General features: G+C 40.8%; 1 protein-coding gene across 2 annotated transcripts in view; it reads left to right on the forward strand.

The window, feature by feature from the left end:
- The window catches only part of klhl29 (kelch like family member 29), a 276,752-nt gene that overhangs the window by 123,752 nt on the left and 126,397 nt on the right, over positions 1–26,603 (forward strand). For both annotated transcript variants that reach the window (XM_028039722.1, XM_028039721.1), the window contains 2 exons: positions 8,884–9,031; positions 12,543–13,064. In XM_028039722.1, the coding sequence (XP_027895523.1) occupies positions 8,884–9,031; positions 12,543–13,064 (670 nt within the window). The remainder of the gene's footprint in view (positions 1–8,883; positions 9,032–12,542; positions 13,065–26,603) is intronic.

The following is a 26,603-nucleotide window of genomic DNA, read 5'->3' on the forward strand; positions in this document are numbered from 1 at the left end:
AGTGACAGGGCGTGGATATTTTGCTCCCCAAACACTCGCCACACATCAGGCTGGGTCATGGCCTGCTGGAGACCTACGTCTCTGACTGTCCCATGCCAGTCTCCTCTGGGAAGTGTTACAGTGACATTAGGAAGTCCCCCTTCGCTCGCATGTCCAACCGCTGGTCACCCTCTGTAAGAAACCTCACTGTGCTGCTCATCCCCCAGATAAGAGATGCTCCCAGAACGTTGACAGGTTAGCCATTTGATCTGAATGTATGAGAAAAAGGAAACACAAAAAAATAAGAAAAGCTGAGGGAGGTTTTGGAGGGCAAACGCTGCAACCTCCGAGTACTCATGGGATATTAGACGGGCCTTCCAACCCTGCTTTTTCACTGAAGCTTATCGGCCTCGCCTCTACGATCACGCTTCTCTTTTCTGGAACGTGTGCGTTGAGCCAGAAGCTGTCGGAGTGTCTTAGCTTAAATTTCAGAGGAAGGAAAGTCCGTCCCCCGTTCGGCCTGGGGCATGAAATTATTGAGTCTGCATCCGTACCCCTCTCTGTGGCACATCAGTAGCGCATATATCCTCCAGAGTGCTTTTGCTTTGTTTCCTTTGTGTTGGCATGTTATGCTGCTTGGGATCAGCATTGTCTGTGTTAAATGTCTGTGCCTGAAACGATGTATTTTGTTTTGATTTTGAAATCTGACTGCTCAAACTGTCAATCCTGTTTGAGCAGCAATGGCTGACATTTCTGTTTTATAATAAGAAGGATTGCCTGACGGTGGATATGACATTTCAGCAAACTGTTCTGTTTTTTCTAGCATGAGCCCAGACATTGTCAATTTGAAGGTGTCACAAGAAATAAACCAACTTGACCATAGCATTATATATGCCTTGGAAAATATTTCAAACTCACCGTGGGCCATTATAAAATTCCCACAGAATGACATTGAATAAAATGTTTCATAGTATTTGCACACAGAAACATCTATTCAAAAAATAATTGCTTTACTTTTAAAACAAATAACTAGAAAGCAATAAAATCTGTTGGAGAAATTTTATAACCAGCTGACAGTCATTGCACTGGAAGGGCTACCGCTGCATTACTACATGTTTTATACAGTTTGTGAAAACTGCTTACTTCAACACTGTCGTCGGCTTATCACTGACATGATGTTGAGCCATCAGAACAGCATACTGTTAGTTTCAAAACTGGAACTTTGTCAAACCTCTAAACATTACATGCCTAGTTCCCACAGGTCTTTATGCATCAGCAATAGCACTACGTCAGTGAATTTTACCTCTTTTAAACTTCAATTGCAGTAATGCAAGGCTCAAAAAAGTATTTTTTCCCAAAGTATGTCTTCATTTCGTCGTTCAGACAAAAACTAATTTACATGCTCAATCTTTTTCTTTAAATTTTAAAACGTTCATTCTCCTCCTTTTTACAATTACTAACATGATGGCTTAAATTCATTTTTTTTCTGTGCAGTTTCATGCAGCGCTCCAACCGAACACACACCTTTGTCGTATGGCACCCTGACATTTTCGGCACATTGCTGCACCAGTCGGTTTTAAGATGGCTGCCAAACATGGCGCAGTGGACTCTTTGTTTACCAGCGAGATGCTCCGCTATGTTCTCACCGAATAGATTGGACACAGCCACCCCGCTCTTTGGCTCCGGTATTCACCTCCATTATGACAGAACTCCAGAACAAATCCACTTCACATTTAGTTGTCAGCGCGCTGTCATGGAGAGGAGATACCTTTATACAGTAAGTGAATAATCTCCGAAAGAAAGAGTTGTGCGCTTTTGTGCCCTACTCAATGCTCCTGGTCACTTTCGGACCACACTCTGCTCAAGCATTTGGATGGAGGAGGTGTAGGAAGAAAAAGAAAACGATTTTTGTCTTCTGCTTTTTTTGCATTTTAGAAAAGCTTAAAATAATCTGTCAAATGCAATGATACAAGGCGTCGTGATGGATGAGTTTGTTTTACTCTGTTTCTCAATCTTTCGCCCCTTCCAGCGATGCCATTCTTTCGACGTCTTTTCTCTGGGAAAAGCCATTATTCCCCTCTCCTTCCACATTTTACCAAGCCAAATTCACTGCATCAGTCCATGCCTGGCCAAAGGGAAGAAAAACCTATTCGGTTACAGTTAAATTTCATTTCCTTGCTTACACATACAGTTTTTTTTTTATTTTTATTAGTTCTTGTTCGTAGTGTGATATAACAGTACGATATTATTTTACCCTCGCAGCCCAGTATGGTGAAGCATGGCAGTGACTGCTGTAATTGAAATTTCTTTATGATTAAATTTGTGTCCATGCATCTCCCAGGAGAAAGCCGGCTGATTGTCGAGGTTTCACTTTTTGGATGCATTTAAATTAAACCATAATTGCAGCCCGGTACTGGACCTCCACATGTCTGGGAATATTGTGGATTTATTCGCTTATGCATGAGAAATAAATAGCTAAACCCACAAGGAGAAAGACAAAAAAGTAAATTAGCACGCCCACATTTATTTGGTTTTTGCTTTTTATCTCTTAGCATCTCCGAGCTGTAGCTGTGAGGTACTTTGCCACCTAATAAACCATGAATATTAAAAGATGAAATAGAATCGAGGAGATTCAATTTAACACAATCGAGAAGTTAGGGTAAGGCTGTCCCAGATTTGTCCAGAAATTTTAAAGCAGGCAGTTTGATTTTTGTGCTGTAAAGGTGTTTCACTGTGCAAAATAAGTTAATTCAGGGTGAATTTGTTGCATTGACAATTTAGACCTCAATTTAATATCCATGTTCTAAAAATGAAGCCCTGCTTTCTTCTGTTTTGTGCTCGTTAAACAAACCTGCCTGGATCCTTGTCAACAGTCGTTGTGTTCAACCATAGTTATTGTAGATATCTTAACATTTTCCTGAATTTTGAAGCTTTGTGTCTGTAAAGTTCTGACATCTTACCTATAATTCATTTCATTTTCAAAAAGTTATACTAGGCCCTATTCCGCTTGGTTTTGATCACTATTTCAGACTCGTAACTACAATTATATGTATTTTTTTTTTTTTTACAATAAACTTTTAGCATACCTTTTAAAAAAAATTTCAATCACTGGATATCAATGCAGATATCTCACATAAAAAAAGACACAAACGGCAAAGGTACAAAATTGAGAATTGGTGAAATGACCAGCACCCATCTGGGTCCAATAGGCAAGTTCATCTCTCGCACACTGGTTCCCTTTAAAAAAAAAAAAAAAAAGTTCAGGAAAGTATTATTCAACTTTTTATTAAAATCCTAAGCCATTTCTAAGTGGAATAGGTGCTGTACGTTCAAGCTCAGCCATGCATGTTCCTCTCATAAACACCATAGAGGTGAAGCTCATGCTGAATGTCCATGGTTGTAGTTTTCTTTGGGAGGCTTGATGTCCTGCTCTGTGTTTTTCGAGGATTAAACTGGTTCAATAAATCAGGAAAGTGAAGGCTGGCTTGAACAAAGACAAACACAATGCCATGAGCAAACGCTTTCTGTTTATTTGGATGTGGATAACTGAAAGCAATCAAAGCCCGAAGTCCCGGATCACAACACAGCCCCTCCTAAACATACTCGCAGCAGATGGTAGCCAGTGGCAAAAAAATCTCTACGAACAACAATGCGCACTGCAGCGGCGCCGTGCATCAGCGCACGGTGACAGATGTCAGTGTTTGCCTTGTCCGAAAGGAAAGCCAACATGCCAAGCAGAATTAAGCTGCTGCCTCTGCAGCCTGGTCATAGAAGGAAACGGTGTATTCGGATCTGACTCGCCTTGATATCATCATGCTCTCTTGGATACAAGAATCTGACATGGGAACAACAAGCATAGGATTGAGAAGAAAGGCCATTTTTCTGGCTCGACTGTGGGCGTTTTGAAGTTGCAGGTTGATTTAGTTAAAAGAACGGGTATAGTCAAAGGAATCATCCATCCAAAAGTTCAAATAATATTTTGAGAATAGTTTGACAACAGTAGTTGCAGTTTATTGGAAACATATTCTTAGCTGTTCTTTTTATTTTCTTTTTTTTAGATTTTGTCATGGACTTGAATGTATTTGAATGGGATTTTATGTGATGCAGCAAAACATATTAGTGACTTTTAAGAAGAGAAAGGACATCATTTTCGTTTCTTCCTTTTCTTAATCAAATAAAATCTGTCTAAGAAGGTGGTCTTATCAAATGATACCTAAATTCAACTCAATGGCATTCACCTTTAACAAAAAAACAAGGGAACAGGAAAAATGCTCATGGTTTATCACAAGAAAGCTTAATAAATTCTATATATATAAAGTTTTTATTCCCTGGCTGGTCTAGTTTATCTGCTGATTGAGCTTCCTGTTGTCTTTGTGACTACATTAATGGCTCAGTTGCATCCATATTTTTATATGTTCTTGACATAAAGGTTTATGCGAGTGTAATTGTCTTTACTGAGTGGGAGCATTTAAATTTATGGATGACTTACATCTGTTCTTGGGTTATTGAATATTTATTTCTGTGTATGACGTATTACAGGCTGAGAACATCTTGGCACGACTGTTTCAAGAAGATTTAGCATTTTGAGCTCATTCTCTAAAACAAACAGCTAACTGTTTTAGAGTTGCCATATTTCTGTTAACATTCACATTTAGATGATGTTACAATTTCCCCTAAAATAATTGGGCACATTTGAGAGCTGGAAATATCGTTTGCAAGCCCCCTGATAATATTGACCACCTTGTCACAAATGGCTCCTGAGCAGCCATCCTTCACCTTTTATCTAATGGGGACACGGAGGTAAAACACCCATGACCATAGGGGGTTTGTGTCAGAGCAGTAAACAGAAAGTCACTCTGGTCAAACAAGACGCAGCCACAGAGCCACCGGTGCTCAGGTTATGGGAGTGATACGAGGCAATCACTTTAAAAAGGACATTCTTATCCTTCCCTTTTCCATCTGTTCAGTTATGACATACTTATGGTTTATGTTTTATTTGAGTTCAAACGACTGCTTTTCTCCCATTTCCTGGTTGATGAAAAACAGAAATTTCCGTTGTGGAAGTATTCATTATAATCTGACAGTGCATGTTTAATAAATCGAGAAATATGGATTTTATTCAAAGTGATTTGTAATTTAAGCCCTTACACTTCACCCTAGTTTGTTTTCAAACTAGGTCTATCACCCTAGTTTGTTTTCACTGAATTGAAGAAAAATGCATCGATGTACAAATTGCTGTTTTGTGTTTGTGTAATTCTTAGAATATTGGAAGCTCTCGGTTTCGTTGCATTTACCACTTTATAAAAAAAGAAAATCTGATTTGTTTTTGTGTCTGTGTTGGACCTGCTGATTGCTGATCCTAGCTTGTGAAGGAGAAATTGACTGAAAGTTCCAGATTCTGGCCATCTCTAATCAAGAACAAAATTGACAATGAATATCAAGTTTTTTCACTGTGAAATTTTCTTTTTGAATTGCACCATAAAAAAGCCATTCTTTTTTGCACATTTTTTTTTTGACCCATTGATAATTCTTCCAATGTGTGGTCTATAGGCAGGGAGGCTGCATATACCCCCCGAAAACATCCCCAGTCAGCCTGACGACTTAACACAGAATGGCTTGGCTCAACTCAAAAAAATTATTTATCTGGCTCCCTTTCTCCTCCTCTTCCTCCTCCAGCATGGGCTTTGTCAAGTCAGAGGAAACCATCTGCTGCCCGGTGATAATGGTTGGCCAGGGAGGATGGGGACTACAAATAGGGAAAGGAAATAAAATTGAGAGAAAATGGCAGCTACTGTCCCAGAACCTACAGTACCTTGCTCCCTGCCTACAGCAAGCCTGCCATCTTAATAAAAACCTTTTCCTGATATCTCCTGGCGACTCGGGGCTTGTGCTTGCATGTGTGTGTGTGTACATGCACACCTGTGTGTCCTGTGGATGTGTTGGCGTACGCGCTTCACTATCTAACCTTGATCATTTTTAAGTCAGGATTGTTCCTGAGCCAAGCCGATATGCTGTCAGTGTGATGCCGCTGACTAAAACCCCTTTTCTTTCCTTTCTCTCCTTTACATGATGCGCTAGATCACTTACAGATGGACCGCTTTTCAATGGAATGGATCGTTTCTCCCCACCTTACCCATCCCTCACCCCCCTACTGTTTTCACAAAATATGTGGGAGTATAAATGCGAGGTTTGGGGACAGCAAGTGCGCTTTAATGAAAAGTTGCCTGAATATAGATAAAAGTAAAGCGCACTTGGAATGAAACATGCAAGGTGCCGAGGAGGCAGAGGAGTGAAAACATTTATTAAAACAAATAGCAGGCTAGAGAACACAGCTCTTCACACCAAATCGGTCTCCCTGTGTCTCCAGGGCTGTCAAGTGCAATTGTGCGCTTTGGGCATTCTCCGAGTGAACCATTTCAGTTTTCTCTTGTCTTTAGCTGACAGGTTGAGCTGAACAAAAAGACCTGACAGTCTGTCTCCACCTAAACCCAGCGTCATGCTCTCACTCCATCACTCTGTTTTCTGCTTTGTCTTGACGTGTTTCCTTTAGCTGCTTTTTTCCTCTTTTGCCCCCAGCTCTTACAAACTGTCAGATAACTTTGACTATAGATACGTCAAGTAAGTGACACTCATTGAGCTTGTCTGCCTTTATGAATCTGTTCATTAGACAGCAGATGCTGCGCCGCATCTGTAGCATGTAGTATATTTAAGTGCTGAAGGCCCCTGTGATAAATCTCACTTAAAGCTGGGAGGGAAATGTCTTCAGAAGCGGGATTGATCCAGTACATGATGTCTTGCTAAATTATTCATATTTATTTGTATTTTGTCACATTTAAAACCTTGGACTTAATGGGAAAGACCAAACGCATGGTGTGTAATTGTGGAGGGGAAGGGAAACATCTGGTGTTCCATAAATTTTTTTGCAAACAGCATTCCTATAGGTGTATGTTTTCAATTCACCTCAGTTTACTCTGATTCCTCTAAATCAATTCCAGAAAAACCCATCCTCCCTTGAAGTGATCAAATTGGTAAATAGAGTCCACCTTTGTCTAAGTTCTGCATAAACATGGGTTTTTTTTGAAGAAGTTTGTTGTACATCAGGAACAAAGGCCATCGTGAAAACCAAGACGCACAGCACAAATGTCAAGCAAGAAGTTGTGAGAAGTTGAAAGCAGGGTTAGGGTGTAATACAAGTATCACAGCACTACAAAATGACCAAGAAATCACCAAAACTAATGGACCAGACAAGAACGGCATTAGTAGCCAAGAGGCCAAAACACAGATGGACGAATCTGGATTACCCAAAGCTTTGAACATCAATCATCTTTAAGTTAATAAGGTATGGCACAACACCAAAAATACCAAGACATGATTGTCCAACTAAACTGACATGGTGGGCAAAGAGAAGACCAATCAAAGAAGCAACTAAGATGTTCATAATGGAAAATTGGGAGGATCTGTTAGAATTTGTTAGTTCTGTTTGGGTCTGACCTTCTTGTAAAAGTCACAAGTAGAGAGTTAAAAGAAAACCACAGGTCCTCCCATTTGTAATTTGACACAAGCGTGTGTTGCAGGACTGAGACAGACGTTCACCTTCCTGCAAGACAGTAACCCTGAACCGTACCCTCAGAATGGTTTCAATCAAAGTTTACTGATATGTGTCGGAATTGTTCTGTTAAGGTCCAGACCTGTCCCTATCCAGAATATGTTACAAAACTTACCACATCCAGCCTTTTTATTTCACCCAATTTTAAGGAACATATTCTATTAAAAACACTTTTTAGATATTTTGGACAGAAACAAAATTTAATATCAACACCTACAACTTTGTATTGGACAGTCACAAGAATTTCTGTGACAAAATGTGAAAAGGTTAAAGGCTATGAATTCTTCCACAAGGCGCCTTATGAGGCTGCATAGTAATTCGCTATAAACCAAACTGTTTGGGCTGCATTCCTGCCCCGGCGCGGTCAGTCTGACAGGAGCTTTGTCGACACGGCTGTTGGAATGCAGGATGGCGCGCCTGATGAAGTGGACGCGGGGTCGAGGGTTGGGAAAGGGCGGGAGGGGTAATGGAACTGAGGGATGGAGGCATCAGACGTGAGGACGCAGGAGGAGACTTGTGACTAGGTCCTTTCTATTAACTCAGGCTGGCCGGGGTGAGGGGGGGAATAAGGCTTGGCTCTGCCCTCTGCCTGCCAAGTTGTTAGACCAAGCGGTCTAACTTCTGATAGGGAGAGACGAATATTGCTCAGAGGTCTGCTGGTAATTGACCCTGTGTTTTCATCAACCTGCGCTGGCCTGATAACATTTCTTACTCCCCATCTGGAGAAAAACATATGAGAAAAGAAAGTCTTAGGGAACTTTTAGCAACCTCTTGCAAGACAGCTTTTCAATTTCCTTTACTCACACTTCTATGTAAAGAAAAAAAATGTATTCGGACTCAGATTGATTTTTCTTTTATCAAAATTAATAACGTGTTAAAGAATCACAACCTAAATGTAGTCCACGGTCGAAAGTTAATATTTATTAACATAAAAATGAAATATTACTGTCTCCGGATACTCTTGAGGCGGTGAGCAGGAGTTTTTTTCTCCTGCTTGTCCCCATTATATATAGGCTGTAATCATCGCTCACTCACTGCTAATTATACACCGCACTCCGTCATCACTGCTCACTTCCAGACCTTGAAAAACCGTTTTCACATGGCTGCAATTTGCAAATTTCACCCAATTTTAAGGAACATATTCTATTAAAAACACATTTTGTTGATCCAAACAATTTTGGGGCGGCTGAATGAAAAAGCAGCGCTGGATAATTTGTTTTTCCCTTTCGCCGCGTCTCCTTGCTCTGTTGGTGCTCGGCTCTAATCAGCGGTGTTGTTTGTGGCTCTCTCTGCTGCAGGTCTCCGGACTGTCTCCTGGAGACAACCAGACTCCAGGACTGCTGCTGGCTCCGGGAGTCAGGTGGGGACAGACGCCCATCAACCAGCTCACGCCCTGGGATACAGACGAGCCCCCTGCCAAGCAACACAGAGACGGCGAGCCCACCGGTAATGAGTCACACACACAACCCCCCACACACACATGGCATTTCTGTGCAACTAACTTGACTTTACAGAGCTTTCCATCATCAGTATTCATGTGTGCAGCAGATGTACGCATGTGTGCTTTACTTGCTCATGTGCTTACACCCCTGTCAGCTCAGGCCAGCTACATTCACACCTGATGCTAATGAGGGATGCTGCCCTGCAAGCACTTCAGATGTTCTTCATAAGTGTACATATCTATGCATGTCTTTACATGATGCAACATAAGTAGGCAAACAATGAGCTTTTTCCCATTTTTTCTCATGGGGCAAAACATAAACATAAGAGGATTTTATTGGGATTTTAGGTGATTTTTTTTTAACTCAAAACAATGCAAAATAGTGAGATAGGAAGAAATGTATTAATTGTTTTATAGCTGTTTTTACAAATAAAATATATTAAAAGTGGCTTGCACCTATTTTAATCTAACACACCACTATTGTAGTTTTTGTGACCTGTGACCTGGTCAACTTTCTCCCTGGACATGGGAGTATACTCTAACAAACCCCAGAGCCCTCCACAGAACAGCTACATTTATTCTGATCTTAAATCAAACAGATTCACTGTATTTCCTTACTGTGACTTCAAAAGGCACTACTTATTACTGGATTTTATTTAGGGGTATCAGAGTAGAGGAGATTAAATCCAGAGTTTTGAGATTTTTTATTTGAAAATATATAAATATGTATTAAGTAATGTCATTTTCTTTTATTTACAATTTTTTAAAAATAATTTTGTGTTGGTGTATGGGATAGATTCCCAGTAAAATCCATTGAACTTTGCAGTTTCCACAAATTAAAAAGTGAGAGAGGTGTGAATACCTTCGCAAGTCGGTGTGTGAATGCAAAAAAAAATATTTCTTCTTGTGTTTGGCTCAAAAAGAGATAAAGATATTCTCATCACAGCTGTTTGCTACTTTATTGTACTTAAAAACAGGTTTGGCATTAAAAACCTGCTGAACTGACTCAGTCCCTCGCATCTGTACAGCAAGTCCTCCAAATGTAGACGTTGACCTTATTCTTCTCATGCTTCTGTAAAATCTGTACGGTGCCATTGTCCCACTGCTGTGCACTACAGACCTGACATTAACGAGTTAAGCCAGTTTCGAGGCTTTTTTTTTTTTCTTCCTTTTTTTTCTTAACTTGTGCTGTAATGAACTCGCCCAGAATGGTTATGCCCCGGAGCTGTTAATTTCCTTCCTTTGCTCTGCCGGCCTCTGCCTCCTGCTCATCACAAATTGTCTCATTTAAGAATAATACGTGCACCGAGCGGGATGCTGCGGAAATTCTGGCTGTACAAATTCACACCATGGACAGCTGGTTCTCTGTGGTGGCAAACATTTGAAAACACGAAAGCCACAGTGTGTGAAACTGAAAGTGCCTTCCAATTATAATTTGATGATCTTAAATGCAAATGGGTAATGGATAAATCATTAAAACGTTTCCCTGGCAACTGAAGGCGCGTTTCTTTGATTCAAATAAGTTCCAGGTGATTCCGTGAAAGCGGAGCTTGGCTCTGCTGTGAGCCTCCCTATACCGGCACAGCAGCACCCCACACCCAAGCCCCGGCTCAGAGTGAAGCGGGAGGAGAGTGAGATGTCGCCAACCCACCACGCTGTCACATATGACACCCGAATCCGAGCATAGTGTTGCATAGTGATTTGCGTGCGTGCGCTATTCCAAACTGACTGGCGTTTGTGACGAAGCCAGCTCCTCGCCACACTTCAATGAACTGTGTTGCCAGAAAACTTCTCTGCCAACTGTGCCAGAATTAATCAACGCAAGAAACATCACTGTGTTTCTTTTCTTTATGTTAGAAGAAAGTTTGTAATTGACAAAGTTTTTTTTTGTTGTTGTTTTTTTCCAACTTAAGTTTTTGGTGCTAAAATATATATATATATTTTTCCAGGCTAAGGCTGGAATAAAAAAGGAACAAAGGAAAACTGGAGATAATTAATAAATAATAAAGGGATTTGAATCTTTTACTGTAAGTTAAAAATGACAATTACAAATATGGAATATGTTTTAATTAATGCATTTTCTTCATGTCCTTCAACTTTGTAGGCAGCGACTGTAAATGTAGGTCGCCTTAGCGTTATGATTATTTTTTTGGCAGACACTAAAATGTGTTTTAATTTTAAAAAATGAAGTTGGAAAAGTGTACATGTCTGAAATCTTGATCAACCATCACTGCAGCTTCATGGCCTTTGCTCTTTTTTAAAATTATTTTTACATATGGCCAGATAAATGAATCCCTTCTCCAAGCAGACATACAAACTAAATGAAATTTAATTTGTCGCTAGAGCTGATAGCTCAGTGTTATGCGAATTATAGAACTATCCTCTCCCCTACAGAGCTCACTTTCATGCTTTTCTTTTATTCTCTGTGTGTCTTTATCACTTTTTCTATTCCCCAGATTATTATATTAGCAGGGTTGGCAGCATAAATAATGTGGTCTTCCTTTTCTCCAGCTTTTTGCATGCTGTGATTTAGCCTTTAGCCCCTTAGCAGAGTGCTAGGCTATTTTTGGAGCTTGGACCCTGGCAGAAGGAGTCGGAGATGAAGGAGTAGGAGTGAGTGAGTTTGTGAGGGAGGGAGAAAGTATTCAGGTCCAATATGGCCAGCACACCCTCGGCATCTATCGCCTCGGGGAAGAGAAATGATTGGCTCGGAGTGTGTGGGTAAACACAGACTTGTGCATTGACGATGCCAAATGCTGCATGAAGCATGTTCTTCATGTTCAGAAAACTATTTATTGGTCTTGCTAGCAAAATCAAATCTCTTAATCTTATTACCAAGTCAACTTTGGTTGCAGATCGGTACTTTATTCAAGAATCCCTTTTATTCAGAAGTCTCAAGTCAGAAACAAACTTGATCTGACGTGGAGTAACTCACCGAGGGTGGTGGTATGGAAAGTAGTTACAGTCTGTCTCTTCCTGCAGACTTATGCATTTTGTTTGATCGAGTAACGTGTCTGACAATCGTATCTCTGCCCTCATGGTTAGCCTTGTTTACAGTCATGCGGGACACTAAAAACACATCTATTTATATCTTGTCAATCAGTGATGACTCAAAGAGCAGTTTCACCTATTTTTGTTTGCTATGGACTCATTATAATACAGCCTTAGAGGTAATTTTTTTTACCCAACACAGATCATGGTTATTTAAGCAAAGATATTGTGCAAGTCTGATGCTAAATTAAAGTCAATGTCAGGTATTGGTTTCAAAATACAGTAGCTTTAGAGTTGAGGAAAATAACATGGTAGCTTATGTCACAAACATTACATGCTCTACATTGATATAGTAATTGTTCAATATTCAAGAGCAACAAACTATAGTAGAATAAAAATGAATGTTTTATCACCACAAAAACATCATTCAAAGATCAGTGACAGATATATTTTTTATTTAAACTGAATAAAATGATTACATCTTTCCTGTTGCATGGTCATTATGTTCTGCTCTCTGTTCATCAGGTCCAGCCTGGGCTGCACCAGTAGCTGCTGTAAGCCAGCAGAGTCTCCTGCCCCATTCCTATGGCCTCCCTCAACCTCCGTCCTTCAGCCACAGTGTGACCGCGCAGTCACCCATCATAGGAGTAACCCCGTCCATCCAGACACAAGTGGCCCCGCAGCACCCCCTCATGACCACCCACTTCCAGCTCACACCGCAGTCAACTCAGCAGGGGCCCTCCTTGGTGCTGAGCATGCCCAGTCAGCCTCCGTACCCGGCAGCTCAGCCAACGGTTACACCGACCGCCCTCACTGCCCAAGCCAACCCGGTGGTTCATCCAAACCCTCACAGCTTGATGGGCAATGGCCACTTAACCTCTCACTCCAGTCTCCTCCAGCCCCCTCCCCTTCCTCTCACCAATGGACAGGCAGCAGTGCATGCTCAGCCTACGCCTGCAGACAATCAGGACGCTCCCAATGGGTTGCAAATGCTGCGGACGGTTGGGAGCGGGAAGTACGAGTTCAGTGACCCGGGACACCCCAAAGGTAAGCCCAAGCTAACTCATCTGGTGCTTTCTTTATAAAACATGTTGGATTTTGTACTTGAACTTGTATGGGGTTTTTTTCTCACTGATTCAGCCTGTAAACTGTACATAGATTTGTTTGGTTAACAGACTGAGCTTAGAGGTGAATCCAAGCCGACGCACTTTTCATCAATTCACATAACTCTGGACTTTTTGTTAGTTTGACCTACTCTTCTATGGCGTCTCGTTGAATTGAAACATGCAGACCTGTACCTTTTGCCTATAAACAAGAGCTGACAGCAGCCATGAACAAGGCTTTCAAACATTCGATCAATAGGTTGTCAAGATACGATTTGCAGCCATAGCGAATTTACCTCCAAACTGTACCAAGGCTGCAGAGAAAAGAGCTGTGACTAAAACCTTCTATCCTTCTTATAAGCCGTTCTTTGGAGAAGGTGTTGTACTGATCCCAAACTCCTATAGCACAGCAAACATCTGTAATATTGTGCTCTGAAATTGGTTTTCACTGTGTCAGGCTAATCTTTTCTTTGCTCTTGGTAGCAATACACACAGGTCCCCACCACCAAAGACAAGGCAGGAAGAGCTTTCAGTCCCTGCCCTCACATCTCTCTTGAAATCTTTTGAAGCCTTGTTGACTTGCGCCGTGTTTGCGAGGCTGCCTCACAGCTCCACCTCACGTCTGAGTCTGCGAAGCCCAGAAACCAGCGTTCGCTTTAACCTTGCCATTTATGACGCCGACTGCTAGAAACAGATGTTCGCAATTCCCCAACCAATTTTCACATTTAATGAACCTTTTAATTTAGGCTTAGATTGTTTTCTTTTACCTGACTCATTTTGATCAATAAAATGGCTTCCAATGAACTCGTAGATTGCGAAAAGCAATTATTTTGAGCGGCTGCCTGTGATACATTGAAATGAGGCTGCAGGTAGAAATGGAAGTGGATAATTGGATAGGCTCATCTGCTTTTGTCCAGTTGAATACAAACTTTTGAGACACTGCTAAGCTTAATAGACTGTTAGGACCCATTTACATGTTAAAATGTATTCTCCCTTGCCAAAGATATATAGAGCCTGATTGGAATTACAGTAATTGTCGAGATCGGTTTCCGGGACTTCCTCCTTGCTTAGCATTAAATAGATTCCAGTTGCTGTAAGTCATGGTAGTAATGCGACAAACTCAGCAAAAACAGGTGAAAGGGTCAGCATCAGTTAATTAGCAGCGATAACATCTCAGTAGGCTGACAGGAATCCTTTATGGTTCTGCTGTTATCACAGTAATGCCACCCCAAACGCTCTGACCATTCCTGCCTAACATATCTCTTTTAATGTTCCTGCTTCTTTTTTCCCCCCCTCAGAAGGTCCCAAATCCCAAACCTACCACTTGTGTTATGTTGTCTGTTTTAAAACAATTAACGCTGAATTTAAATGTGGCACAGATACCTTCTGTCCTGCTGCTGTGGCGTCATGTTAAAATATGGAGGAAAAGCTGTGGAGAGCAAAGCCTCCTCTGTTCTGTGCAAAGTGCCAACCTTCTGTCAGGACAAAAGGACAAAGAAAATGCAAAGGTTTGGCGAGATTAGTTTATATAAAATACAGGTACAAACATGTAATATGGAATTGGTTTATGGAAGCATGCAAATTATATATAATCCAGACCAATACAGTCTTCTTATATTCAAGGGTGGAATATTTTTTTGTGTTTAAAGTGCTACAATAAAGCCTGGACAAAGCAAACTGTCAATAAGAAATATTGACATACAAGGTACAAAAACCCCACCATTTTTGACCAAAGTTCTCCTGAATAGGGGCCTGTGTTTTAACAGTTGTGTAAAAAATACTTCAGCAGGAAAATACAAAGTGGTGTATATTATTAAAATAAAATAAAAAACAAAAAGATAAACCGAAACAGATTTTCTTTACACCCTTGACAATTTCTGTTTGTTTGTTTTTTTCTTTCAAGACTGTCCTTTTAAAATTTTGATTTTGATTGGACCTATTTTTTTCTCTTTAGAATAACTCTGTGACTTTTGACAGAAGTAATAGTTTTGAATGACCAAAAAATAAGGAGTTTCAAATAATGCTAAATAATAATGCTGTTTGATGCATCAAAAGACAGAAAACAGTAGCCTTTTCTCTTGGTACATATACGGTAATTAACAGGAGGAGGGTGGATAGATTTTTCAGAATTTGAAAAAAAAAATGGGGTGGCAATCACCAGTCGGATCCAATCGAGGGAAAATTGGATTTTTCACATCTCCAATCTTGATTGGTGCAATTCTGATCCTATATCCACATTGGACCAGTTTCCGATGCGATCTATCTGCTGCCTGAAAAGCCACTATGTCCTGTTTTGCTGGAGGTAATGTTTTGGTTTATTTTACACTCGAAATGTGCAAAAATACATGATGAAATATAGTCTTCAGGATCCTAATAAATTACGTGTAAGCAGATGTTTCATATATAGATGCACCTTTCGGATTTGCCACATTAGTGTTCCTCTGCCTTCTGGGTATCACCTTATTTGGAGATATTTTGGTGTTGACAGAGAGAAAATACAAGATAGCTGATTATGTGTTTTGTGCAAATATTTGGAGTGGTGACAGTTGTCTGATTGTGAGAGCAATATTACCTGAGGAGAATACTCCATGCAGTGATACTTGAGGAGCTTCAGCAGAAGACAGGAGTAATTACTGGATTAAAAGGAAAATCTTCATTTTATTGTTTTGAACTTTTTATTTCTAGATGCGATGGGACATGTAGGCTTGGGAATGGTTGGGAGCTTGTTGGATTTGGAGACATAATTACTGTTGTTATTATTATTATTATTATTATTATTATTATTATTATTATTATTTTACTGTCTGTGATGAAAATGGCAACATCCAGCTGTAGAGTGTGTTAAACTGGTTCAACAGACTCTTGACCGAGCTTTAAAATGTCACCAGTTGGAAATAAGAACATGTTATATAGACAGGCATCTCACATCTGGTATTCAAAAATATCTTTGAAGCGTCTCCTTGAAATACAAGAGCAGCTGAATTAATATACCACTGCACTTCAAAATTAATAAATAAAAAAGAAATAAACAGGGCTTTCAGCTTGGCGACTTGGTGCTGGTAACTTATTTGCTTCTGTGGCATTTTGACGGGAAAGGCCGCCATCTCAGACGATTGGGCCAGGCCATTTGTCTTTAACGCTGTCTCGCAACAGGCCATGTGTTTCCGTGTGTGTGCGCAGTTACACGCGTGCCTGACTTCCTGGGTGTGACCGAGAGGATGTTTTGTCAGATGTCAGCCGTACAGCCTTAAAGCCTAACGCCGCGGTGACAGAAATCACATTCCACGTTTGATTTGGCTTTGCCTTCAAAGGGAGCAATTTGTCTTTGCTCTGCATCAGTGGACACATCAAAAAGGGCGTGCTCACCCTCTTTGTGTCCGTCTGAGTGTCTGCCTGGTTTTGTCTGTTTGTGGCATTTAGCGTATTTGTCGATGTGTGTGTATGGATTCTCACAGAGCTGCTGGAAGGCAGCTTTAACTTCATCACCTACTGAAATATGCCAGTCACCTGGCTGTGATCTCCCTACCTGGTTTCTCCATCCACAGCGGGGCTTTTTATAATACCTGCCTGTCATAGCGCACAAAATCAAACTCCTTCTCACCGGTTGTTAATTTCCTCCCCGCCACTCACCTCTTGCTTATTTCAGGCGCCTTTTGTTTTCCTCCAATTCTGATTTTTATCGAAACAAAAACACAAATCTCACCAAGCCCTCTCTCTACTTAACAGTCTGTCCACATCTGTGGGCTCGAGCTCCAGCTGTTCGGTCTGACATTCTCGCACTTAACGGAAATTTTGGGAATTCAAAACGAGCGCCATTGTTGTTTTAAGAGGGCAGTTGAGGGAGAAAAGGCGAGCAGCACGCAATAGGAGGTGAGATTAGAAGAGATGGAGGCAGACAGACACTGCTCTTCTGATGGGTGGGGGAGAAAGCAAGAGGGAGATGCTGAGAGTGTGTGTCTATTGACCCAGTCATTAAAATCGATGCTTGTGCTGATGAATATCAGTCCAAGTAGGCTGGTTCCCAGCTCAGCAGGGACGAACACATTCACTGCGAATGCGACTGAGCGCCATTTAAAAGCTTCTCGCCACCAAAAAAAAACATTCATGTCGAATCAAAGTGTTTGTTCCTACAGATCTGCGCCTGTTATCCCCGTTACCCACACCAGCTGCTACAACTCAGGGTATTTTTTGTTTGTTATATGCTTCTCGTAGCTCGACATGCACTGGTGCTGCTAGCTGTGTTGTGGCCGGGCCTCACGCTGTCACAGTGGAAGCTGTGGCTTTATGTATTTTTTCCTCTTTTGTAGCTGCCTAAAAGCAAGGAGTCGTACAAGTTGGCGGATTTGGCTGTAATTGAAGTTTGGGGTCATAGGCGGATCTGTCGGGGCCACCTGCTGCACTACTGAGCACGTGCCGCAGTGCCACGCCTCTCCTATCATGTCAAGCGTCTTTTTAACGCTTCTTTACTTGTGAGGCTTTCTTTCCTGTTTTATCTCTCCCTCTTACACACAAACATAACCCATCTACACACACACAATGAGCATCTAAAATCGCATGACAAAACTCAGATGAGTGTCCGCCACACACACACACACACACACACACAACACAATCTAGTCCAGCACAAACGTCGTACAACAAGCAGCAGCACCCAGCCTCCTCTCCGCCCAGGAAGTTCATCTTCCAGTCAGCTCACATCAACCTTCATCTGGGGACCAAGCCGCTCCGGAGCTGCTAGTGAATGCAATTAAGATGTCTTGCTGAGTTAAGATCAGAGTTTTACTTTGCCACGGTGAGATTGGCACAGCCTCACATCGCCGGCGCGGAGCACACCCCTGCTTGGCTGCGACTGTCCGTCCCTCTTATCTGCCTTATTCATACTTTGGCCCCTGCAAGATTTTTAATTATACATTTGTGTTTGTTTACTTCTGGGGGTGAACACATTGACACAGCTGCAGCACTGTTTGTGCGCACGTAGGTTCTGATTACTTGTGCAGTCGTTCTACTAAGGGAGGGACTTTCTGGGTGATCAAATTAGTGACGCAGCCTCTTTTTATGAGGCCAGGTTTTCTCTCCCGTCTCCTGAGAAACTCACGACGGTTTTTCACATTTGCTCTTCTTACGACCTCTAATTCTCAATCAAATTTGTGGAAATCTATGTGATTTGTGGTAGTGCTAGTAAGTGAAGTGGATAGAGATGTTTCATTTGGGTTTTTTTGTAAAACTAGCAACAAAAAGAAATTCATTGTTAAAAGAAAACAATAAGAAGTCCTGTGTGCAGTTTGCTACAAGCAACAGAGCACACATGTGGAAGAAAGTGCTCTAGTTAGATGAGACCAGAATTAGCCGTCTAACTTACATGTAAATGACTATAAAATTAACACTGTAACATTTTAAATACACCTAACCCATGTGGAGAATCATGGCAGAAATTATTTTCTTCAGTAGAGAAGAAAAACCTGGTGAGGTTTCCCCAAACAGAGACTGGGATGAAGTTTCATGTTCCAGCAGAGCAAAGAGCCCATCATAAAGCCAGAGCTACACTGGAAAAGTCCAGCTCAAAGCATATGTATGTGCTGTAGTGGCCTAATCCAAGTCCAGGACCTAATCCAATCAACAACGAAAAAGACTGTGCTGGGACTTAAGCTGTTGTTGTTCATAGACACTCTCTGTCCAAACTGCCAGAACTTGAGCTGCTTCATAAAGGAGAATAAGTAAAAGTCTCAGATGGACAAAGCGGGTAGAATTAAAAGGTTTCAGCTCTAACTGCAGTAAGTTTTGACTCTGCAGGCTTTTACAACCCATTTTCAGATTTTTTTTTTATTTAAGAAAGAAAAAAACACAAATAATCTTCCTACCACTTATAGTCCATAGGTGCACATAATCTAAATAAATGCATCAAAGGTTATGATTCCTACTTAAAATGTGAAAAAGTCCAGGGGGTATGAAGCGTTTCGCAGTGGTTTGTGTGGACGTGATAAAACGAGGGATTTTGTGCAGCCTGGTTGATAAAGCCTCTCAATCAGTCAAAGTCAATGATAGACTTTATTTCACTCTGCATTGCCTGCAGAGGCTCCATCCTCAACCTCAAGCTTAAGCTATTATAAGTACTGATGTGCAAATATTTATTTTTATTTAACCACTAGAATATACTGCTAGCGTGACAGGCCAGTTATTAAAAACACAGCCACAGTTTGTGATAGCCACAGAGAGACCATTAATCACAGCGAGCACATTAATTAAACCTTCCCCTTTTCTTTCTCTGCCCCCTTCTCTCTGTCTCCGTCTCTCCTCTGCTGGAGCACGCAGACTCTTGACTACATCCTTACTGCCAATTATTTTTGAAAAAAGTGAAACTTTCACTGAGACAAATGGAAGCTAAATATGTTGTAAGACATGCAGCAGAAGGTTTTTTTTTTTTCTTCTCCTAGCCCCACCTTTTTTTTCCTCTCCTTTATAAAATTTCCAACATGCTGACTCAGATCAGCATGCGTAGCATAAGCAGTGGCAAATTAATTAGAATCACTGTGGTGTTGTGCTGGGCGATTATCTTAAAGCTATCCACATCAGGATTAGCCAAAGCAGAACTGGGGTTATTATGAATCCAAGACAGGCTTAACTCGGGATAGAAAATGCACTGATGTGAACATGTTTTTTTTAATTATTTTTTTATTTTTTCTCCTCTTCCCTTTCCCTCTCATGACACTCCTTAATTTGAGTTAGCTCTTGTGGAAACGAATTCACAATCCTCTGGGAGCGTCGGAAATTATTAATGAGGTTGAAATATATCCCAATCAGTCTGGACTCTGTATGCGCAGGTAATTCTCTAAAAATTAATATGTGCAATACTGTGGCGATATGTAACCTTCAACCACAGGTCCACATGGGGCCCCGCATATTAACGACATTGAGTCAAACATCTCATTTCAGGACAGCAGGTGCAGAGCGCTCGCGTAGCCAGAAGCTACCTGACACCGCGTCTTTAACTTTGTTTCGGATGGCATCTGCTGAGACGTCCTAGCGAACGCATCCTCCGCGTTTCAGGGGACAAATAAAAGAAGGAGGGAAAGAGAGAGAGAGAGAGAGGAAACAGGAGGTCGGCGGCAGCGGAGTGTCACAAGCAGCAGGAAGGAAAGCCGCACGCCCTCCTTCTATCTGGCGCTCATTATCGTATTTTAAAGGAGCGGAGCCCCGCCAGCCGCCCCATACATTGTGTCCTCCCCTCCCTCCTCAGTTAATTTAAGGACAGCAGATAGCTCATTAAGATTGATCATTCCTCGTCCACCTACTCCATGCAGAACCCGGCACTGCCTCCATTAATCACCGGGATTTTGAGATAAAGCTCGGTGGCAGTGTAGGGCCCGAAGCCTGACAGCCCGGCTGCTTTATGCATAATAACAGGCGCGGCGCTGCGCGGCCCTGGAGCAGCCGCTCAGCATTCTGCCTCGCAAAAATGGTCACCACATCTTCACCTCTTTCCAATCTGTCATCTCATCAACCTGTCACTCCAACACAACCTATTTGATGCAGTTTTCCTTCATTTAATCGTCCGTACGCTTGACACCATCTTATAGTCCCCAAACTTACTAGTTTATGCTTTTTTTGTTAACTAATTCATGCCTCTCCATCTTTCCCTGTAGACTTATTTTACAGTAAATGTCCAGACACACATTCCTTTTCTACAACTACACAATTATAATAATAAAACATAATTCCAGGCCAATTAGGAGTTTCAAATGATGGATTTCACAAATTATAGTGTTTAAAAAGTCTTCTAAATAGCCTATTAGTTTCCACATAGTGAACATCATCCATGTGTAAGGACCAACACTGAATCACAGTAAATAGCCAGAATTGACAAAAGGAAACAGCTTTTACTGTACTGGATGAGGAACCGGATTCCTGCTTGGGATTCTGAAGCATTCTCATCCAGTCTGAAAGACTTATTCCTTCAGTAATACATAAGATATGTCTGATATATTTGCATTCCTTATTTTCTGTAAATGTCTGCCACTCTTAAGCTAATAGTAGCGCCCCAACTCGGAATGTAACATGCTAGTAAAGCAGTCAAATGAAATTCAGATTCAACGTTATTGACATTAAACACTGCATGAGTGTATAGTAACTCTGGAAGACTTCATTTTATGATTTCCCTAGTTGCTCTGTTCGAAGCGTCTTACACAGGCCACCTCACTGTTTATGTTGGAATCAATAGCGCACCATAGCTCATGTTTATCAGCTTCGGACAGGTGAGGCTTTGTGGTTTGAATTTGCCTCTCACATGTCCGTCTACTTGGTGATCAGTCTGCGGGAGATGCAGGTCCTGTAAGGATATGTGGATGACTCTTGAAAATTAAATCTGACCCCTCCAGTCTGCTCCGGGCCTCTGTCCAGAAACATCCACTGTGTTCTCGCCGAGGGGTCTTACTGCTGCCATGAAGAACACAAGTACGAATAACTGAATAGGGCTGCGCAATGCGTCGCAAATTGATCAATGTGTGTCTAAATTAGATTCCTATCCAAGAACAAAAAATATCATACAAATCCTATTTTTCTTGCTTATTTTAGTTGAACTTGTGCTTGCTCTTCATAATTAGGACCTACTAACTGGATGGTTTGATTTCCTGTTTACGTGCATCAGCGTTTCATTTAGATAAAAAGGCTAAAGTGTATTTTTCTCTCATTTCGACTCTTTGAAAAGATTTTAGTCTCAGTGACTCTCTCATTGCCCTTACAGTCATAAAGAATAAAGAAAATAAAAAGTATTAATTAGAATGAGCAGCCAAAGACAAGGTTGTATCCTTGAGTCAGAAATAATTTGTCATTCTTTTATCTGAATTATTTCTAAGCAGCCTTCAAATTTTCATTTTCATTTTCATTTTTTTTTGTCATTTGTTTCAGGGTGAACTTGTAGCTTTGGATTATTTTTGTCTTTCATATTTAATTTTACTAATTTATATTTTACTTAGATGTTTTTTGGGGGGGGGGCTTGAGGGGGTTGTCTGATGCTGTGTTGGATCTGAAACAAACACCCTCGAACTCTGATTTTATGTTGTTTTTTTCAAGAAAGGTAAATATGTAAACTTCCCAGATTTACTCTTAAATTTACTCTTGAATTGTTACACATTTATTTTTTTTATTTTTTAAGACCATAAATCCAGTTTATGATTTCATAATTTAGTAATCTATAGGTGGCTTACAATCCTCTGCCTCCAGCAATATACATATCTGACAAGATACTGAACCTTTGATGATCATGAAAAAACGGTGTAAAGATTTCCACTGCTATTGGTAGTAATAATGTGAAATCAGATTAGGAGAGTTGGGGCAAAGCCAGCGCAGTTTGGTGAGCAATTACAAGTTAACACAAAAAGGCAAAACAGCCGCATGTATTCACAATTACACCCACAAAGAGTTTAGTCACTAATTAACCGAACATGGATGTGTTTGCAGTAGACTGTGGGTAGAAGCTGTCTTATTTTAGTCTTGCTTTGAATCCTCAAAGCTTGACCATGCTGCAAGTTATTAAAGAGGCTTAAAAGGCAAACTGGACTTTCTGAGCATGGGGGCACTTTTGCACAATTAGGTTAGGTCAGACGTTTACATACTTCAACAGGAATGTCATAGTAATTTGGGACTATTATTGGCTTATTTTAACTGTTTTTGAACATAGTGGAACAAAGATGCAACCTAAAAATTCAACGATTTCTAGGAACTAGGATTGGGTTAACATCTTGTAATTTATTTAGGATACGGGGTCAGACTTCTGCTCAAACATCTATGTATATCTTAGTTGATGTTTGGATAAATGTCCCTGAAAATTTTATTGCACTTTTTACAAGAAATGATTGACATTATGTAAGCTAGCTTATTCCTTGGCATACATTTTCAATACAGTTGAGGTCAAACTATTCAAGAAGGTCCATGTTTGCCATCTAACATTTGAAGGTGATATTGATGAATTTGAAGATGCTTCTCCATTTTCATTGGTCTACCAATTTTGTGCAACACATCAGTACTCTAAGCTGTCAAAAAGCTCTAATGTAAAGCGTTGTGATTGGTCGGTATGCCTAGAAAAGCTCTATATTAATTCTTTCCATTTAATAAAGGGCTACTTGAGAGCAAAGCATAAAACTGAAAGCTGTTTTCATCTAGTTTTTGGTAGGAAGAGAGAGAAAATAGAGAAACAATAAAACATGCCTGTGAAAATTATTGAGTTTGTTTTAATTTTGTCATGCGATTAATTGATTATTGTGAGAGGCCTAAATGTGACGCTCGCATCACTGCAAAAAGTGGTACTGGAGATCCAGTGGCTTTAGCCTTGGTGTTTCTGATGTTCTGATGTGGTTCCTGACCAACTTAATCTTTTTGTTTTGATCCTTAGTTGGAGTCATATTGTTGAATTTTGACAAAACTGAATGTGCTAGTAGAAAAATGATGCCATGAATGCATTAAAACTGACTTTGAAAAGGGGAAAAAAAGCCAGTCATCTGACTGCCCTCTTAATCAATAATGTTGAGAATGTACTGACATTCTCAACAGCCAATTCATTGGCAAGAATCCAACCAATTTAAGTTTAGTCTATTCATAATGCACCAGATCACAACACATGTTGTAGCCTAAAGGATGAAGAGCAGCACAAGCAGTTAGTCACAGTAAAAGCTCAGCCAATGTCTATGTTTAGGACAGAGACGGGGTTAAACACTTATAGACAGGGTCAAGTGTAACATCTCTAGGAAGAGAATGTGAAGTTGTGGGCAGCTCTGCCGATGGCCAACTCCTGAAAGGTGTCACAGCTGAACAGAACGTAGAGCCAGGTGTAGCAAAAAGTGGAAAAAAATATATAAACCGAGAGCATGAAGTTAAAAGTTGAAATCTCAGCAAGCTTTACACTTTCTCATCAGGAAAAAAATGGTAAAAAAAGTACAGTATATAATGTGCAAGACATGCTGGAAACAAAATAAACCTGGATCTGGAACGCTTTGCGCCAGTGGTGATCTGACGTAACGGGACGGACTGCTGTGAGCTGCATACCGAAGCCTTGAACTACCCCGGAATAGGTTATCAGCTTTGTTAGCAGAGCAGATGTTGCAAGGAAGGTAGTCAGTAGTGGGTGTTTTTTATCTAATGAGAAGTCATAATTGCAACACAGAGAGAACTTGTAATTGAAACAGCAGCAGATGCTCTGTAACATCACAGCCAAAAAAAAGGGGGAATAAAAAAAGAAAAAAGACAATCGAAGTACCAGCAGCGTGCTAATGTCGACGCCATGCTCACTTATCCGAGTGGATTGCCTAACTTTTCTCTACCTAGAAACTTTTAAATGGGTTTGATAATGCACGCAGGGCATCTAATAAATACTAATGACAGGACTAGACATTAGCAAGAACCGCTGCCCTCTCCGACTCATTATTCCACAGAGTTAGCAACAGGCTTTGCATGTGAAGAGACATAATTCTCCCGTGACTTAGATAAATGATAATGGTCTGCACTGCAATCAAGTGATCTTTGTTGGCTAGTAGTGCTCTCCTTAAGCCCGATAGCCTTCTTCATAAGGATGAGGTGCTGAAACAGCAACGTGCCGTTGCTTCTATTCGATTTGTTGAAAGTGTTTCTTTTCTAAAAGCTGCGGCTCTTGAGTGTTGAGTGTTATTGTCATTTTGCTGCACCCAGGTCTCGGATACCGCCACTGTTTTCTTATGTACAGCCTTGCTCTGCTCTGAAGGCCAAAAAAGTATTATATTAGAGATTAAAACTTAGATTACAACTTCACAAGGACACACCAGCAATACATAAGCACTGAAGCATGCTGTGCACAATCAGAATTTGTGGGGCCTTCTAGTCACCTAACAGATTGTTTTCTATCCCTGGAGAGAAAAGGTGGAAGGGAGGGAGGAGCAAACTGAAGGAGGGAAGAATGGAGGAAAGAAGCAAAGATGGAAGGTGGGGGTGGGAGGGTGATGAAAAGCAAAGATCACTCGCCTGATTCCACTCTGTAGGCTGTGGAAGCTCATCCCAGGCGTTCAGTCTGCCGAGAAGACTCCCACATATCTTCTAACCCCTCTACTAACCTTTCTGCTCGAGCTGCTATGACTTTCACAATGTTACACAGTAAACACATATCCTCTGTCTTCAGGGGGAGATGTGACATTTATCTTAAGCTGCTCTGGTGACATGGGATTTTCTCTTTCTTGTACCTTTTTTTGGTGTTTTTTGGGGGGTTGGAGGGATGAAGAGTACAGGTGGCTTGGCCTTCTTATGGTTTAGGGCAACCTGGAAGGTAACGCAGCCACCAGAGCGTAAAGCCAGAGTGGAGCGTCCACAAACCAAACTCATAAACACATCCAAGGTGAAAGACGAGCTGGGCAGCAAGCTGACATTTTCTCACACCATGTTTCATGGATGCCAGTACTTGCCTCAATCCGAAGGCCGAGCAAGAGGGCCCAACACAGCTGCCTTCAGGCCACCCACACCTTCAAACTTTTTGGGCTTCAAACATTTTCCTTTTGCATTTTATTCAATTTAATTGAGACAAGCAGGTTTTTACCTACATACAGCACAAACTTTTCTTTTTTGGTAAGGCCTTCCTCTTTTTGCCCTTTTAAGAAAAGTTTTTGCAGAAACTTCTGCTATGGTTACATTAGTCTTCCACAGCAGCAGCAGTAGTTACTCAGCTCCAGTTTTCGGTCCTGTTTGCAACCCCCTGAGATGCTCTGTTAGTAACCTGTAAATACAACAAATACACACATTTAATGGACCCTGTTTGTGTAGCAACATCTCAATAAATGAAAATATCAAAAACATTATTTACATTAGCAATTGAGCTTAAAAAGTGAAACTCTTGTTGTATAGATTCATTACGCAGAGAGGGATGTATTTCAAACAATGACGATTGTGGTGCACAGATGGTAAAAACCTAAAATGAGTTTTTCACAAATGAAGAGCATTATGTAAGATTAATACAAATAATTTTTATGTTATTGCCTAACAATCACAAGAAAGACTGCTGAGCTGACAGTTGTTCAGCAGATGGCCACTGACATTCATTGCAAGGAGTGCGAGTCTCTCTGTAGGAAACATAAAAATGGAAAGTTGAGTGGAAGGATATAGTCCTCAAGCACAAAGTCAACCACATCAGAAATCTCCCACAGACAACTATTTTGGCTACAACTTTGGCATTATTTGTGGTAAGCCAACCCTGACTGAAAGATGTCAGAAGCATTTTACCTTTTATTTGTAGGTAACTATAAATAGACATTTTGTAGTTGTTTTTAATTTTTATGTAAATGTCCTCACACTCAGAAGAGCCACATAAAATCATTTAATTCCTTATTTTTCCTTCTTTTCGATTTGTAACAGATATTCAATAGAAGAAGATTATTCTATATGGACGACTTTTCCTGTTCTTTCTGAATATTTTAATAGAGATTTTTCTTCAGATGTGTTTTTGGGGCTTACAAAAGCTGAATCTGTACTTGGTACA

This window comes from Xiphophorus couchianus, chromosome 15 (assembly GCF_001444195.1).
Source record: "Xiphophorus couchianus chromosome 15, X_couchianus-1.0, whole genome shotgun sequence".
NCBI lineage: Eukaryota > Metazoa > Chordata > Actinopteri > Cyprinodontiformes > Poeciliidae > Xiphophorus > Xiphophorus couchianus.